Source organism: Podarcis tiliguerta (genome assembly GCF_965153285.1).
Source record: "Podarcis tiliguerta genome assembly, chromosome: 4".
Taxonomy (NCBI): Eukaryota; Metazoa; Chordata; class Lepidosauria; order Squamata; family Lacertidae; genus Podarcis; species Podarcis tiliguerta.
In genome coordinates, this window is record NC_139537.1 from 93,842,532 (window position 1) to 93,859,387 (window position 16,856).

General features: G+C 45.1%; 2 protein-coding genes across 37 annotated transcripts in view; one reads left to right on the forward strand and one right to left on the reverse strand.

Annotated features, from left to right (window-relative positions):
• The window catches only part of LMO7 (LIM domain 7), a 151,140-nt gene extending 136,698 nt beyond the window's left edge, over nt 1–14,442 (reverse strand). For 24 of the 36 annotated variants that reach the window (XM_083435766.1, XM_083435764.1, XM_083435756.1 and 21 more), the window contains exons 1-2: nt 14,153–14,351; nt 13,855–13,980 (exon numbers count right to left, since the gene is read on the reverse strand). In XM_083435766.1, the coding sequence (XP_083291892.1) occupies nt 13,855–13,941 (87 nt within the window). In that variant the 5' untranslated portion in view covers nt 13,942–13,980; nt 14,153–14,351. Of the gene's footprint in view, nt 1–13,854; nt 13,981–14,152 lie in introns of all 36 variants that reach the window. The other 12 variants (XM_083435747.1, XM_083435768.1, XM_083435763.1 and 9 more) reach the window with 5 other exon arrangements.
• LOC310675380 (mediator of RNA polymerase II transcription subunit 22) overlaps nt 1–16,856 on the forward strand; it is a 241,906-nt gene that overhangs the window by 185,192 nt on the left and 39,858 nt on the right. The gene's annotated exons all lie outside the window — the stretch shown is intronic.

The following is a 16,856-nucleotide window of genomic DNA, read 5'->3' on the forward strand; positions in this document are numbered from 1 at the left end:
AAGAAGAAGAGAAGAGTTTGGATTTGATATCCCGCCTTTCACTCCCTTTAAGGAGTCTCAAAGCGGCTAACATTCTCCTTTCCCTTCCTCCCCCACAACACACACTCTGTGAGGTGAGTGGGGCTGAGAAACTTCAAAGAAGTGTGACTGGCCCAAGGTCACCCAGCAGCTGCATGTGGAGGAGCGGAGACGCGAACCCGGTTCCCCAGATTACGAGACTACCGCTCTTAACCACTACACCACACTGGCTCACCACACAGAAACTCTTTTTGTAAAAGGTGTAAACATTTATGCGTCGTTGGCATTAAATAGTAATTCAGCTTTTAATACTGCAGTTTGAATGTTTACCTGTATCGTCAACTCTTAAATCACCCCTTGAACTAGGAAGTACAGCGGATTATAGGAACGGCAAGTGACTTGCACAACTGCTTAGCAAGACCTGAAGGGGTCTCTCACAGCACACACCATTATTCTGACATGCTGTAGAGTTTCTTTTCGGTCCATATAACTAATCTAGAGGTAGATCACAATGACTTCCATTTTACAGACGGAGAACTGAAACGGATACTATCTGCCAAATATCAGCGGACGAGCATTTGCCCGACGCAGGCATCAAATCCAGATTTCCCAAGATTAATGCAAGTTGTAGATCACAATGCCTGCAGTTTCTCTTAATTTTTCTGCCAGTTCATTACCCAGGCAACAAATGTTTATACATCCACTGGCCACATTTCAAACTATGATTGAGGGCCCCTTGAAACATTCCCCCCCACCTTCAGACACAGTGAAATAGCAATACTCACCTAAGACTTAAATATATCCCTTATGCAGATGTTTAAAAGCTAAGCCAAGACCATAGCAACACAGCTATAAAAAGCACTCCAGAAAAGGCCCACCCAGGCTTTACAATATGAATGAATCACTTGATTGAGTTATGGGCTTTGTCTTTCAGATGTTATTTTAAATATATGATCAGAGTTCTCTCCACACAGTCCTTCCCATACTGTTGAGATGCTTTTGGGGGTGGAGGGGGGAGAGACTGCTTGCCTGTAAATATTAGTGTTAATTCTACTCCTTAAGGCTACACAAGATGAGTCTGAAAGCTCATTATCCCTGTTTTTCCCTCATTTGTCCCTCCTGTATAAAACCATATCCCAGTGATTAGACCCATGCTTTGAGAAGGAGTTTTTTTTGGGGGGGGGGGAGGCTCTTTATGCAAATTCAGGAAATCTAACCCAGGCAGACATCTTTCCTGCCCTGGCAGAAAAGCAAACCATAAAAACATACAGTAGACAGACGAGCTTTAAAACAAGTTCCAGAAATAGAGACATGTGGTGGCCACATGTTGGACAAACCATTTCCTTAGACTCCTGCTAGAGGCAGATTTATTTAAAGCAAACGTCTACCTCTTAGAGAATAAATTCTGTCCTTTCAACTAATCCTCCTGGAGCTGCATCTCAAGAAAAGGTTTTGTGGAGCCCCCCCCCACTCCACAGCCCAGATATCCTCTAAACATTACCTAATGGTGTCTACTCAATTTATCTCAGCCCCAGAAGAGCATCAGTTGTGTCTCCAAGATTATGCCCTGACCAAGCCAATTTAAATGAGGAATACTTTTTCTCTCTACTGTGCTCCAGGAAGCCCTGCAGCTCCTGGAAGTTTCTTTGTTTTTGTTTTTTGAACAGGACACAATGGTTCTGTAGCAGCTGGTATGCTGAGGGTTCCCCAGAAAACAGGTCAATGTAAAAGAAAAAGGGTTCCCTAAAGGCAATTTTTGGCCTTAGAGATTTCTATACCTACTGAAGGACCTACTACACCTACGTCAGGAAAATTGGTGCTTTGCTCCCTTGAAGAAAGTAAAAGACCAGGTCTTCGAAACTTGTATTGTTCTGCTGAGATCTCTACCACTGGTCTGATGCAACACTTGCTCCTTCCAGTGATTAGGAAATACACTTTTAGAGCAGCCATCCTATACACAAGAAGCATGCATGAAGCAAGTCCAGCATAAGTAAGCCACCATAAGTAACCAGATCCAAACTCCATTCATGAGTGGGTTTACTGATACCGTATTTTTCACTCTATAACACGCACCAGACCATAACATGCACGTAGTTTTTAGAGGAGGAAAACAAGAAAAAAAATATTCTAAATGAAATAGTGGATATATTATTTTTGTGGTTCATGCTGTGGCCACAGACATGTGATCTGACAGTGAGTTTGGAGTAGCCCAATGCAAAAATCCTGAGGATCCATGTGGATCCATGCTTTGTAACCATGGAGGAGGGAAGGAAGGGGAACCATGGATCCTCTGCTCACGACTGCAGCAGATCCCCCCCCCCCGCCACCCGCAGGCATTCGCTCCATAACACGCACAGACATTTCCCCTTACTTTCTAGGAGGAAAAAAGTGAGTGTTATGGTGCAAAAAATACGGTAAGTCTTTGAGGTTCACCACTCTATTTGCCAGCTCAACTTTCTTAGTCATGTGACCAAACTAACCAGGCTTAGACCGGATCCTAAGCGCACCCCCCCCCCATGGACCTGCCCCCACCACCATACCCCCTTTTCAGGGCTTACACCTATTAAGAGAGGTTCAGCCACCTGGTTCATGGGTCAGCAGAGAAACATTGGCATATCTTCAGCTGAGCTGAGGATAAAAGAGTTAAGCTGGTGCAGTCCAGCTGTGCCAGGGTCCTCAGATGGATCCAAACTCTGCTCTTGCCAGCAGAGCTTGCTATAGGATTGCTCCTTCAGCAACGACAATTTACAAGGCTTTGGTTTTTTCCTGCACACCAGATTGCTTTGGGTTCGTTTCCTAGCAACAGCGGCAAAATTATCTTCTCTAAAATAAGAACCTGTGGAAATGAATCTTTTCTTCTTCTTCTAAACTGCTAGACATCAGGATCAGCCACAGACATAATCTGAGCTGTCGGTGGGGGAAACAGCCCATGCCTCCATCACCCACCTTCACACAATGCAAATGTGACATATGTCTACTGGCATGCAAAATTAAAGGCAGTATTATTATTTTAGAGCTTCGGGAAGCTAAGCACCACCAACATTTCGAAGCAAATGCCTCCGCAGGGGAAGCATACATTTATATGAATCTTAGCCGGCCACAAATTCAGGGAAAGAAACATCCAAAATGCAAATCATGAAGGACAGCCAGCCTTGAATATCACATGGAAGTCCAACATTCCTGGTGACCAAGCATCCATCAAATGTCGTCTGTGGTTTTTCAGATCATTTGACTATTCAGACCTCAGTTGATTTTTAAAAAGCAGGTCACAAGGGCATTTTCCTAATGAATAAGCTGGGCATGCTGTTTGCTCAACATGCATTTTCGCCAGACTGGGACAGTCCACGTTGTTTGCTTCTTTTCCAGCTCCATAATGCTTGGAACGCACTCTGAAGCAATGCTAAGAATTTCGAGCAGTTGCTCATCAATATTTACTACTTTACAATGGGCTCTTATTTGCCTTGGGAATGAGCTTCTAACCAGGGCTATTAACGCAGCTGCAATTGCTCCCAGGGGACAACTTTGTTCCGATATCTTGGCTCTTCTTTAAGTTGAAGAATTTAGCCAATGCTTCAAATGAACTCCTGAAGATGAAAGCATTTTTGCTGTGCCAAATAGGAAGCCATAGTCCATCTGGGACAGTCCTGCACAAATGAAGACCCATCAAGTCGCATGCAGCACCCCAGCTATGTGCACTGAAACTTGCCGGAGGACACCACCAGGCAGACTCACTGCAGGAACAACACTACTCTATGCAGACTAAAAAATAAAAGAAAGAGCAACATCCAGCTGTCTGGACATGGCTAGAAAGATTACCCAAAAAAAAGCAAGAAAGCAAATTTGAGGTTCTAATACTTCCAGCATCTACATATTCCCTAATCTACAGCCGTGGACGAAAATTTGGTCCTCTTCCTTAGAGGCAGGGTTCAGAGGAATCCTAGTTTAACTAAAGTGAAGCTTCTCTTTATCCTGGAGAATAAAAGCTTAAAGGTAAAGGTACAGGGACCCCTGACTGTTAGGTCCAGTCACGGACGACTCTAGGGTTGTGGCGCTTATCTCGCTTTACTAGCCTATGGAGCCAGCGTACAGCTTCCGGGTCATGTGGTCAGAATGACTAAGCCATTTCTGGCGAACCAGAGCAGCACACGGAAACTCTGTTTACCTTCCCGCCAGAGTGGTACCTATTTATCTACTTGCACTTTGACATGTTTTTGAACTGCTAGGTTAGCAGGAGCTGGGACTGAGAAACGGGAGCTCATCCTGTCGCGGGGATTCGAACCGCCGACCTTCTGATTGGCAAGCCCTAGGCTCTGGGGTTTAGACCACAGCGCCACCTGCATCCTTGCTGTTAATGGAAGGACAAATCTGAAGCACCTGATACTCAGCGAAAGTACCCCCAAACAAGAGCTCTTGACCACAATGCCTAAGGAAGCATCAATTACCGTATTTTTTGGTCTATAAGACTCACTTTTTCCCTCCTAAAAAGTAAGGGGAAATGTGTGTGCATCTTATGGAGCGAATGCAGGCTGCGCAGCTATCCCAGAAGCCAGAACAGCAAGAGGGATTGCTGCTTTCACTGTGCAGCGATCCCTCTTGCTGTTCTGGCTTCTGAGATTCAGGGGGGGAAAAATCTTGTTTTCCTCCTCCAAAAACTAGGTGCATCTTGTGGTCTGGTGCGTCTTATAAAGAGAAAAATACGGTAATCCCCCCCCACAAAACTGCTGCACACTAAATTACTGTATATTTTTCAAGAACCATATTGAGATCAAAATGTCATTTGTTAATAGAATAAATTGTACTTAGCTTTTTGGGTTGTTTTTTCTTTCTACTGAATCTCTCATCAACCATGTCCATGAGCCAGTTTTGTAAAAAATATTTTTTTAAAAAGAAATCTGCCAGTAAATCTTTTCACATGGTTGTCTGGCTCATTGGTAATTTTTTGCAACATATGTAGTGCTTCTTCTTTTCATCATGAACATGGATAGTTAACTAGTCACAGTGGTTTGTAAATCATTTTGAGCATGGGTAGGCAAACTAAGGCCCGGGGGCCTGATCCGGCCCAGTCGCCTTCTCAATCCGGCCTATGGACGGTCTGGGAACCAGCGTGTTTTTACATGAGCAGAATGTGTCCTTTTATTTAAAATGCATCTCTTGGTTATTTGTGAGGCATAGGAATTCATTCATTCCCCCCCCCCAATATAGTCCGGCCCCCCACAAGGTCTGAGGGACAGTGAACTGGCCCCCTGCTGAAAAAGTTTGCTGACCCCTGGTTTTGAGGGTTGTTTTTACAATCAAGAGGTATATAAATTTTATGAAATAAAATAAGACACTTTGAAAACAGACCACTGATTCATACCTCACATTTTGTCACTCTAAACATCTAAATAAACATATGAGGAATGATTCCTCACATTTTGTCACTCTAAACATCTAAATAAACATATGAGGAATGATTCCCCCCATTTTTTCTTCAAATATTTTTTGTTAAGATCACTATGTAGGAGGTCTTCTCCACACCTCTCAAATACCTTGGTAAAGGATCAATCAGTGCTGTTTAAGAAGGCAATGGTGATGCTACCCATCTCGTGGCTTACGTCCAAGACTTGCACTACCCAACTCATCTAGAAGAATCTTTATGGCTGTTATGTACTGAAGTTCTCACCCTGGGCCAGCAGGGGGATACTGTAGATAGTTTTCACTCAGGTCCACGTCAGTTATTTTAGGCAAGAAACCCTGGGTTGTTGTTGCTACAATGTTGACAGCCGGCTGCCTATAAAAGCAGGCTGGCTGAGCTGTTTGCTGTTCAGTTCTGTTCCAGCTCACAAAATAAAGAGCTGCTTTGGAGAAATCGCTGTGTCGTCTGCCATGTCTACCCACTATTCAACAATGGCAAACTGGATTACCTACACAAAACATCTAAGCCTCCCGGCTCACCTTAAGTTTCCAGTACATGCTATCTGGATTTTCTTTATTAAAACAATTGCAGTCCCTAAACAAAACCAAAGCTTGCCTTTACTTTCTTCACTTGATACGACAGTGGAAACTCAAATAACCATAAGTTACTTTGGCGCAGCTTGTTGTACTGGTTTAAAGTTAGCCCTGTTTCCACTCCATCTTGCTCTCAAACTTTTGTGCTGTGCTGAGGCTACAAGGAAGTATGTGCATAACTAAAAACCACTAGAAAAAGCTGAAGTGTTTTCTCGCCCACACTTCCGCCTAGAAAACACAGGTCAGAGAGCTTTTCCGGTGGCTTTCTGTTTGCCCCTCCGCTTTCCCTGGAAAAAGCTCTTTACTGCTGAATCGGAGCAAACATCAACGCGCGGAAAACCCAACTGAGGCTGGCTCCAATTCAGAAGTAAAGAGAGGCTTTTCCCAGAGGAAAAGCAGAGGGACAAATGGAATTGTTTATGAGCCCTAAGTGTGCAGCGTTCTTGAGACTCAGATCAATGTCCAGTGGGTGTTCTTTGCAATCTTCTCAGGAACAAATATAGTTGTTTTTAAATGATTTTTTATATTAGGTTAGCCAATTATTTTGCAATCTTATTGTCAGAGATGGAATACAGTAGTGCCCCGCAAGACGAATGCCTCGGAAGACGAAAAACTTGCAAGACGAAAGAGTTTTTTTGTTTTCTGAGCTGCTTCGCAAGACAGATTTCCCTATGGGCTTGCTTCGCAAGACGAAACGTCTTGCGCCTTTTTTTTTAAAACCGCCAATGCATTCCTATGGGAAACCGTCAATACACATTGGTGCTTCGCAAGACGAAAAAACTCGTAGAACGAAAAAACTCGCAGAACGAATTAATTTCGTCTTGCGGGGCACCACTGTATTTCCTTTCCATCACTTACAACACAACTCCCAAAATATGTCAGCAGCAAAAGCAGGAGAAAACGGATGCCTTTCCCTGCTCTCCAAACCAGAGTTGATTTCAAAAAGTGTACAACACCTTAACAAATCGCAGCTGCTGGACTTGAATCCAGGTGCACATGCCTTCAGACTTAGGGAGTCTTCATACACAACATGAAAAAAAAATGCCATTAAGTCCCTGCTGAACTATTTTTAGCATGTTGGAATGTTGTTACTGTGGGACAGGAAACAGAGGACATCCATTCTGAACTGAATGTGTATATTGACCACTGTAGGCTTTTTTCATTCGCATTGAAGTTGTGTATCAAACTCTTTGGGGACAAACTAGGTACATTCAGGAGGCCCATGAACAAGCTATCCGACATTCCTCCCCCCTTTTTAAAAGCAGCCACAGAAGGAACCCAGTGCACATCAGAAGTGGGAGAGTGAGGTGGTGAAATTAACCTTCTTTCCCACCTGAAAGCATGGCCTTCGGAAACTGCTATTTGCCCCACAGGGAAAAACAAAGTAAACTGTATATTTCCTTCCAAGATAATACAGTGGTACCTCGGGTTAAGTACTTAATTCGTTCCAGAGGTCTGTACTTAACCTGAAATTGTTCTTAACCTGAAGCACCACTTTAGCTAATGGGGCCTCCTGCTGCTGCTGCTGCCGCGCCACCGGAGCACGATTTCTGTTCTCATCCTGAAGCAAAGTTCTTAACCTGAAGCACTATTTGTGGGTTAGCAGAGTCTGTAACCTGAAGTGTATGTAACCCAAGGTACCACTGTAATGAGAAGAAGGGTTAATAGCATACAGCACTATGACCCTTACCTGAATTGTACCCCATCACAGTGCTTTGAAGTTTTTTGTTCATTTTTTAACAACCTGAAAGACATTCTGTTCATCAGACCCCCACATGACACCTGCTTTGGCCCTCGGAGATTCCTGCCATTCTACAACCTGAACATCACACATCTGCCTATCAAACAGCAGCCAACTTCAGTGCAAAAGCCCACTGTATTTCTACAGCCTGTTGCCCCCACTTCTCTGTATTTTGGGTCTGTGGCATTCCCACCCTGTATTACCAAGGAAACCGCTTTCCAGTTTGGGTGCATTAACCTGCCTCCTCCAAACAATGACACCCAAGAACTTGCTGCTTATCAGCAATCCTTTGGGACCCGGGTCTTGACAGCAAATCTTTAGACAGCTGCAGACTAGGTCTCTGTTTTGTCTTCACTGTCTGATGACCTGCCTGCCTCTCTGGTAACCTGACATTGCCTTCCAAAAATATCCCGCCAGAGGCCCCATCTCACACAAAGAAGTGGAATGCAAAAGAAATAGGATGCAAATTGACAAATAAGGAAGCTTTCCTCCTGGATGGCATTTCTAAATATGCAGAGACACATCCAAAACTACCATCCTTGCTTCCTAATCACGGTGATCTAATATACCGTATTTTTTGCTCTATAAGACTCACTTTTTCCCTCCTAAAAAGTAAGGGGAAATGTGTGTGCGTCTTATGGAGCGAATGCAGGCTGCGCAGCTATCCCAGAAGCCAGAACAGCAAGAGGGATTGCTGCTTTCACTGCGCAGCGATACCTCTTGCTGTTCTGGCTTCTGAGATTCAGAATATGTTTTTTTCTTGTTTTCCTCCTCCAAAAACTAGGTGCATCTTGTGGTCTGGTGCGTCTTATAGAGCGAAAAATACGGTACCTTTAGGATGCATTTCCTAACTTACGCCAGGGCTTCATAAGGGCTGCAATTTCTAACACATGGCTTTTATGATGCTTTATGAACAACATACCATTAACAATACAAGAATTGGCTGGCTGGATCAGGTCAAGATCCATCTAGTCTGACAACAGCCAGCAAGATGCAGCTCAAAAGCAAGACACAAAGGCAAATGTTTTTCCTTTTCTTTCTCCAGCAACTGTCTGCTTAGAAGCAAGCATACCAGGGAACCCAGTGGACTCTTCCAAGCATGTGCGCATAGGACTTCAGACAAAGGGATGTACAAGTTGTGCTAGCTGTTCCTTAAGGAAAAAAGGTCACTCATCCAAACACCCTGCATGAATAGTGTAGAACATATGGGACCCCTCACCAGAATCAGACCCATTTTGTCTTCTCAAAAGCCACATCTTAAATGAAAGAAAACCCGTATCTCTTTAACATATTAGCTACATCTGTTCTAAGAAAAAAACTTCAGGTCCTAGGGGATAGTCTGCAGTGTACATCCCCTATCTGAAATCGTATCATCGTTGCATTTTAACTATTGTAATGTTTGAATTAAGCATGCTTACTACTCTTCACTGTGGAAGCTCTCCCTATACTTAGTTAGAAAACACACACAAAAATGTGTATTTCACCATTTCACATTTAGAATTTTATTGCTGTTCCCACCTGCATGTTACTGGCAACAAAGAGGGACTACTGAGAGTGCTATTGGTACCATATGTTAACAAGCAATACGACTTGTGGTTGCATTTATATTCTTAAAGTGCATTTTTATCAGCGTCAAGGATATCATCTTGCACATACGCCTTTGAGTTGAAAACGGGTATCAAGATAAATACTAGAGGTGTGGGCAATGCAAAGCAGACATTTGGTGGGGCTGTATAAAAATAAAAGAGTTTTGGTTCCAAAACAGAATGGCTAGCATCACAATTCCTATATATAAAATCTACTCTACTGCTTTGCCACATTTGAAATTCAAGTTGGCCCATTTAAAAAACTGAGACATTTGACTGGCTACTGTCAGAAACAAGATGTCTGGCTTGATGGAACCTTGGTCCGACCCTGAATTCTTGCATCTAATAACTGAAAATTATTTGAGTCACTCCATTAAAACACCCTACACCCTTTTAAATGTGTCTATGAGGGGGGGGGGCGTTATAGGCTTGCTTTGTTTTTGTTCTTTTTTTATTATGCATTTTTTTATCTTGTATTTTTACATTGTGAACCGCCCCGTGATTTACGGATGAACTGCAGCATACAAATTTAATGAAATAATAATAATAAAATAAGTACATGAAATTCATTTAGCAGCTGTATTGAGGATACCTCTAAGGTGGAATCTCATTTACTGATTAAAAAAGAAACAGTCTGCAAAGGTAAGAAATGGGGCAAGGCCTCTTTGCAAATGTCTTTACTTGGCAAGTAGAACCAGCAGGAGTTAATTGCAAGAGTTAATCACTACTTCTTACTTGTTATGCTTCCCATCAAGAATTGCAAGGTCCCTTTTCTCCATAAAATGGGTGGTGGGGGGCGCTAATAGATTCTTCACTCTGGTTGGCTGTAGCTTCTGTGGTGTCTCCATAATTAAATTAAGGAAAAGCATTGCAATTGACATCACGGCCCAAATACAGACTCCAAGTTATCCAGGTACTCTCCCGAAGATTAAAAACTATCCGTGGCTAAATTCACCTCCTAACTTAAATCATAGAGCATACACAAGAGAAGACCAGACTCTGTGATTATACTAAATTTTAATGTGCATGACGAAGAAAGCAAAAACAGACTAGCTGCAACAAACAGGTGTCTATTCTTCTACAAATGTCAACAAGTAAGGCTGTAATCCTAACCAGCCTACTCAGAAGAAAGTCCTATTGAATTCAATTGAGCTTACTCGTTGGTAAGTGAGGTTCAGATTGCAGCCTAAATTGCTGGGTTGTTTTTTTATTAGTTCCAGGGTAAAAGGGAAAAGTCCCAGTTATTAATAGCTATCCATCAAATGAAAAATCCTCCCATATCCTAAAATAGTACACAAACTCCTTGAGGGTAAAGAAAAATTCAGTTATCTTATCGACCCTTTAACTTCACCTTTGTGGAGCAATACTCCTTTTTCAAACACTATGGTTGCAAATAAGCAAGTTTAAAAATCTGTTTCAAGAGTTTGAAAGCAATTCAGGGCAGATGTATGATTTTCCCTGATACAGTGGTACCTCGCAAGACGAATGCCTCGCAAGACGAAAGAGTTTTTTGTTTTTTGAGTTGCTTCGCAAAACGAATTTCCCTATGGGCTTGTTTCGCAAGACAAAAACGTCTTGCGCCTTTTTCTTAAAACCGTCAATGCATTCCTATGGGAAACCGTCAATGCACAGCGGTGCTTCGCAACACGAAAAAATTCACAAGACGAAAAAACTCGCAGGACGAATTAATTTCGTCTTGCGAGGCACCACTGTAGTGCCCATCTCAATTCCTTTTTAGTGTTATGGGGCAAACAGGGGATCATAAGCCCCATATTTAATTTCTGACTTGTAGCTCCACTCTCACTTGTTATAAAGTCAATTGTAGTTAACACTACAGTTACGCTCTGCATTCCAGCACACCTGCTGTGAATGTAAGCCCAGTCTTCACATTTCCCACATAGGTGCCATAAACCTGTAGGCTCAGAGTCTACTTGCTGAGAAATTCTACTACCCAAAACAGGACAAGCCATGGGAATACACTTAAAATTCCAGTTTATTCATTTCCTGAAACAGAAGAAGGGGGGCAAGGGAGAAAGTGTTTCCCTTTCCCTTCCCTTTTAGAAACCTAGTAAAGTGTGTACAGAAATTCCTGGAGTTGCAAATAATTTTCTTCGAGAACTGTGAATAGTTTTACAGCAGAACTTAAGTGTCGCTTTCTGAAAGTGCACAGGTGCCTGCAACTATTGGGGGTGTTCAAAAGGGCTTCGCCGTTGGCTTCTGCTGAACTGAGCCACCAAGACACCTTGTTAACTTTATAGAGCATCACCTCTTTCAACTACTTGAGTTCCAAGCATAAGTTAGGCTCTTTTCCGGAATCGGCTGTCAAATTTCTCCCACAAGTGCAATTCCATTGTCCTTGGCAGGACTACATTAGTTCAGGTTGACAACTGAATTGCCCCCTTAAGAACAGCACACAGATCCAATCCCTGCCACAAAATTTAATATATGCTTTGCTAAGTGGAAAGGAATGCACCCTCCCAAATCCCCCTGTTCATTTGAGAACATTTAAGGGGAAAGTTAAACCAGATCTGAAGGCCATCTAACTTAACCATCTGCACCTGAGCAGGATTCTTCATCCCCTGCATTCTTAATGAGCAACTCCCAATAACAGCAGTCTGCTTATCAAGGCCAAGAAATGCCTGAGTTTCTAAACCAAACTTTCACTGAAGTTACTGTTTTCCTGAAGTTGCCATGTGGAAAATAATGGATACTGAATGCAATTCACCAAAGTGTAAAAGGACATGCATGCGTTGCGCTGTATGTTCCAACAAGTCATCTTCTAGTACCTTAAAGGCTGAGAAATTTGTTGTGGTAATCAGGCTTTCATGGACTGCAAGACCTCTTGGGGAGTTGTTTGTTCTAGAGCAGTGTTTCCCAACCTTGGGTCTCCAGCTGTTTTTTAAGAAGACAACTTCCACCATCCCTAGTTAGCAGGACCAGCGGTCAGGGGATGATGGGAATTGTAGTCCAAAAACAGCTGGAGACCCAAGTATGGGAAACACCATTCTAGAGCAAGAAAGCCGTGCCCCTCTAGTTGTTGCTGACGGACTACAGCTCCCATCAGCCACAGCTGGCATAGCTGATAGGGAGAATGGAAGTTGTGGTCCAACAACAGCTGGGAATGGGGGTGCTACAGGTTCAAACGCCTATTCTACAGAACCTAAATATCCTGCAACAAGAAACTTTCCTATACATTAAAAGGATATGCCTACATAACAGGGTATCCAGCAATCGCAACACAGAAGCAACTCCAACTTGGCATACATACTCTGAAGTTATTCCAACAAAATCCAGTGGGGCTTATTAGCAAGTGAGCTAATGAACACCGCATCAACCCCATCAAAATTCCCACAAAATCTCTGCTTAATTTGAGCAAAGGCTCCACCCAAAAACCTGTGGCTGAACTCTCAAATGACAAAAACAAAAACAAAAAAAATCACTACTCAGAGCCATACCTAGGCTCCTTTGACAAGGAGCTGTATCAGCATGCCTCCGTCCCTTGCACTCTCTGCCAAGGTGCCCAGATGAGCCTGTGTGCCTCGCCCGGTTGCCCAGGGCAGCGAAGGAGCACCCCAGGGAGAGAACAGCTGGGCAGATGGTGGAGAAGGTGCAATTTTGGAAACTGGGCCTACACCCTTGGCAGGGCCAGCCTAACCAACACCTGGGTACACCTCTGAAACTAGTGCCCATACTAGAGGAGAAAAAGTTGGGTGGCCCTTCCTGATAGCCGTAAGGCCCACACCCCATCTCCCTTCAATTTTACCCATATCATACCACACCCTACGTAGAGTGTGTTTTCCAAGCAAGACAGTAGTTAAAGGGGCCGTCCCCACCCTGTTATTTAACAAGGCATGAAAGGGCAGGATGTATGCAAACAAAGATACCTTTACGTCCTCAAATCCCCACCTGGCACATCTGGAATTGGCGCTAGGCGCTTGCAAGGTTGCATGACCATCCGGCCAGCCAGCCACTCCACTTTTTGCAAGTTAAATGCTACACCCAAACCCCTGCAAGGAGCAGTGCTTTTTCCCCCCAGGGTTACTCAGTACAAGCAAATTTTGTTTCAGAAGAATCACACTGGCTTTTTCCAGGCTACAAAACTTTCTGAGACTTCTGAATGGAAAGCAGAGAGGAAAAGTGTACCTGTTTGTAGCACACACACCCAAAAAAACTTTTTTTTTTTAAGTTGAACCAATAACTTTTGTTTTATGGACCCAAAAGATAAATCTGGAGGGTGATTCACTCTGTATTTTGCTACAGACCATTTCGCCGTTCCGTTCTCTTTTCCACCCACCTCCCCATTTGAAAATACCGCCTGCCTGGTGAAGAAGTGTGGGCAATGCCAGGGCAAAGAGGAGGACGGGGAGAAAGAGAGGGAGAAGCAGCCTTCATGGGCTCGGGCCTTGTTTCTTTTAAATGCCCATGACAAAAAACAAGCGCCCCCCCCCCGTCCTTCCCATTGCCCCGCTTTTCTACCTGCGGGGCGCAGCAGCAGGGACCCCGCGCGCGCGGCTCTCTTACCTCCACCCAGCGGCGAGCTTCGGCAAAGGCGCCCTCACCGCCGCCGCCGCCACTGCCGGCGCCCTCGGCATCCTCTCTGCTCTCCATGGCCGGCAAGAGAGAGGAAGGCGCGGCGGGACTCCCGAGCTGAGGAAGAAGAAGAAGCAAGGAGGCTTGTCAGAAGCGCCCGACGGAAACGGGGGGACGGGCGCCGCTCAGGAGGCGTCGCCAAGTCGCCGCCTCCCCACCACACGAAGCAAAAAAGGGGGGCAGAGTTTGGGGAGGGGTGTCGTCACCCCCTCCACCCCCTCACCGTTACCTCAGCGAGAAGCAAGGGGCTCAGCCCCCGCCGCGACGCGCCCTTTCCCTCTCCACAGACGCCCGGCTCCGGGGACCCCTCAGGCGCGCTTTCGCCGCCGCCACGGCAGCCCCTTTCCTCGCTCGCTCGCTCTCTCCGCAGCGTCCCGCTAGCAAAAGCGCGCCCGCCCCACTCCTCCTCCTCCTCCACCACCTACCTCCGGCCGGCGCTCCAGCCAGCAGCCGCGGGCAAACTTTGGCCAACTTCCCCGGGGGACGGAGGCGCGACTCCCACCTGGCGGCAGGTAAGGCAACGGCAGCCGCTCTCCTCTGACCTCCTCGCTCTCTCCTTAAGGAAGGGAAGCGCGGCGCGTTGAGCGGCGGCGCCCCCTCCCTGCAAAAAGCGGCACGGCGCCTGGATAGAGCCTCATTGCAGGGTTTTGGAAACTTTTAAAGGTAAAGGTAAAGGGACCCCTGAGCGTTAGGCCCAGTCCTGGCCGACTCTGGGGTTGCGGCGCTCATCTCGCTTTACTGGCCGAGGGAGCCGGTGTTTGTCCGCAGACAGCTTCCTGGTCATGTGTCCAGCAGGACGAAGCCGCTTCTGGTGAACCAGAGCAGCGCACGGAAACGCCGTTTACCTTCCCGCCGGAGTGGTACCTATTCATCTGCTTGCACTGGTGTGCTTTCGAACTGCTAGGTTGGCAGGAGCAGGGACCGAGCAACGGGAGCTCACCCTGTCGCGGGGATTCGAACCACCGACCTTCTGATCGGCAAGTCCTAGCCTCTGTGGTTTAACCCACAGCGCCTCCCACGTCCCTTTTTACTTGTGGGGAAATTGCTGCTGCATCAGCGGCCTAGACCTAATCCAGCAAGCCTGCAGCAATCAGGTGCTTGGTCCATTTGAAAAGCGCATGGAAAGCACTGTTGGCCTTGGGGTGGTCACCGCTGGCTGCAGGATGAGCCTCAACCCAAAGATAAGCAGATCTTCCTCATGCAAACCATCCCAGCTGGCAGAAGGAAGCATGGCTGCCTCTGAAGACCTTTCAGAGGCCAGGTTCCTCACTGGGACAAGACAGCTTGAGCCATCTGGGACTCAGCTATACAGCTGCAAATACATTTTAAGCGTGTTTTAAGTGCATCATACAATTGTGACAGGGACGCGGGTGGCACTGTGGTCTAAACCACTGAGCCTCTTGAGCTTGCTGATCCAAAGGTTGGCGGTTCAAATCCCCATGAGCTCCCATTGCTCTTTCCTAGCTCCTGCCAACCTAGCAGTTTGAAAGCACACCAGTGCGAGTAGATAAATAGGTACTGCTGCAGCGGGAAGGTAAATGGCATTTTCATGCGTTCTGGTTTCCGTCACGGTGTTCCATTGCGCCAGAAGCGGTTTAGTCCTGCTGGCCACATGACCCGGAAAGCTGTCTGTGGACAAACGCCGGCTCCCTCGGCCTGAAAGCGAAATGAGCACCGCAACCCCATAGTCACCTTTGACTGGGGTCCTTTACCTTTTACTTTTTTTTTAACATAAATGTGACACTAGATGGCAATGGTGAGCTTATGGCAAATTCAATATATTTTCCAATTATTATTTTTTTAATTAGCTGCCAGGCACAATTTCAAGTGCTGGTTTTGACTATAAAGCCTTAAAACAACTTAGGACCACAATATGTCAAGGACTGCCTCTTCCATTATAAACCTTCACAGACCCTAAGATCATATTCTGAGGCCCGTCTTTGTGTGTCTCCTTCCAGGAGAGGTCTGAAGGGTGGCAACATGAGAACAGTCCCCCCCCCCTTTTTTTTTTGCATTGGCTCCCCATTTGTGGGGAACCTCCAGAGAGATTCACCTGGCACCTTCATTATATATATTTTAGATGCCAGACGAAAATGTTCCTCGTCAGCTAGACCTTTGGCTCATTAACATTCCATTGCCTTTTAAATGTGTCTGTGGTGAGGGGGGTTATTGGCTTGTTTCGCACATGTTATTGTGTGTTTTGGTGTTTTCATTTGGTATGTTTCCGTTGTGAAAAACCCTGTGCTCTTTGGTGGTATACAAATTCAATAAAGAATAGTAATAGTTCTAGAAGGAAGTTTAGGGATGGTAGCGGGCAGGGAAGCTATAATTGTGTTGTTGTAAACCTTGGACCAGTTCTGCACCCATAAACGCAGCTTCCTTATTGGAACTGAACACAGTATATAATCACCCTTATCATACTTCCATGAGACAAGGCAGGGCTTACATTTATTCCAACACCAATATAAACCAAGGGATTGAGCTTTTTGTCCCTGCATGTAAGAATGCCGGCCTTTGTGGCAGTCACGTCGGGGAACGGAAGGCATTCTGTTTACTGTGTCTGTATCAATCATAGCTTTTGTTGCCTTGGAAAGTCCAACAAGGGCAGATGTCAGAGGAGAGATTCACAGCATCTTGTGATGACCCCAGGTGCTCAGCCCCATTCAAAGATGTGGACTCCAATGTTTCAGTTGTTACCGAGCCAATGTATATGTCCTCTGCATTTCTCCAACCGTATCTATCTTTCACATATTTAAGCTTAGAGGTAAACAATGTATAAACAGGAATAAATTAATTCCACTGATATTCCAAGGCGATGCCTATCAACTTTTGAAAATACCTAGAAAAATCAATTGTAAAGCTTCAATCCCCACTACCTGAACCCAGTAAGAACAAATAAAATATGCCCATTTTTAAAAAAATTGAATTCCTCC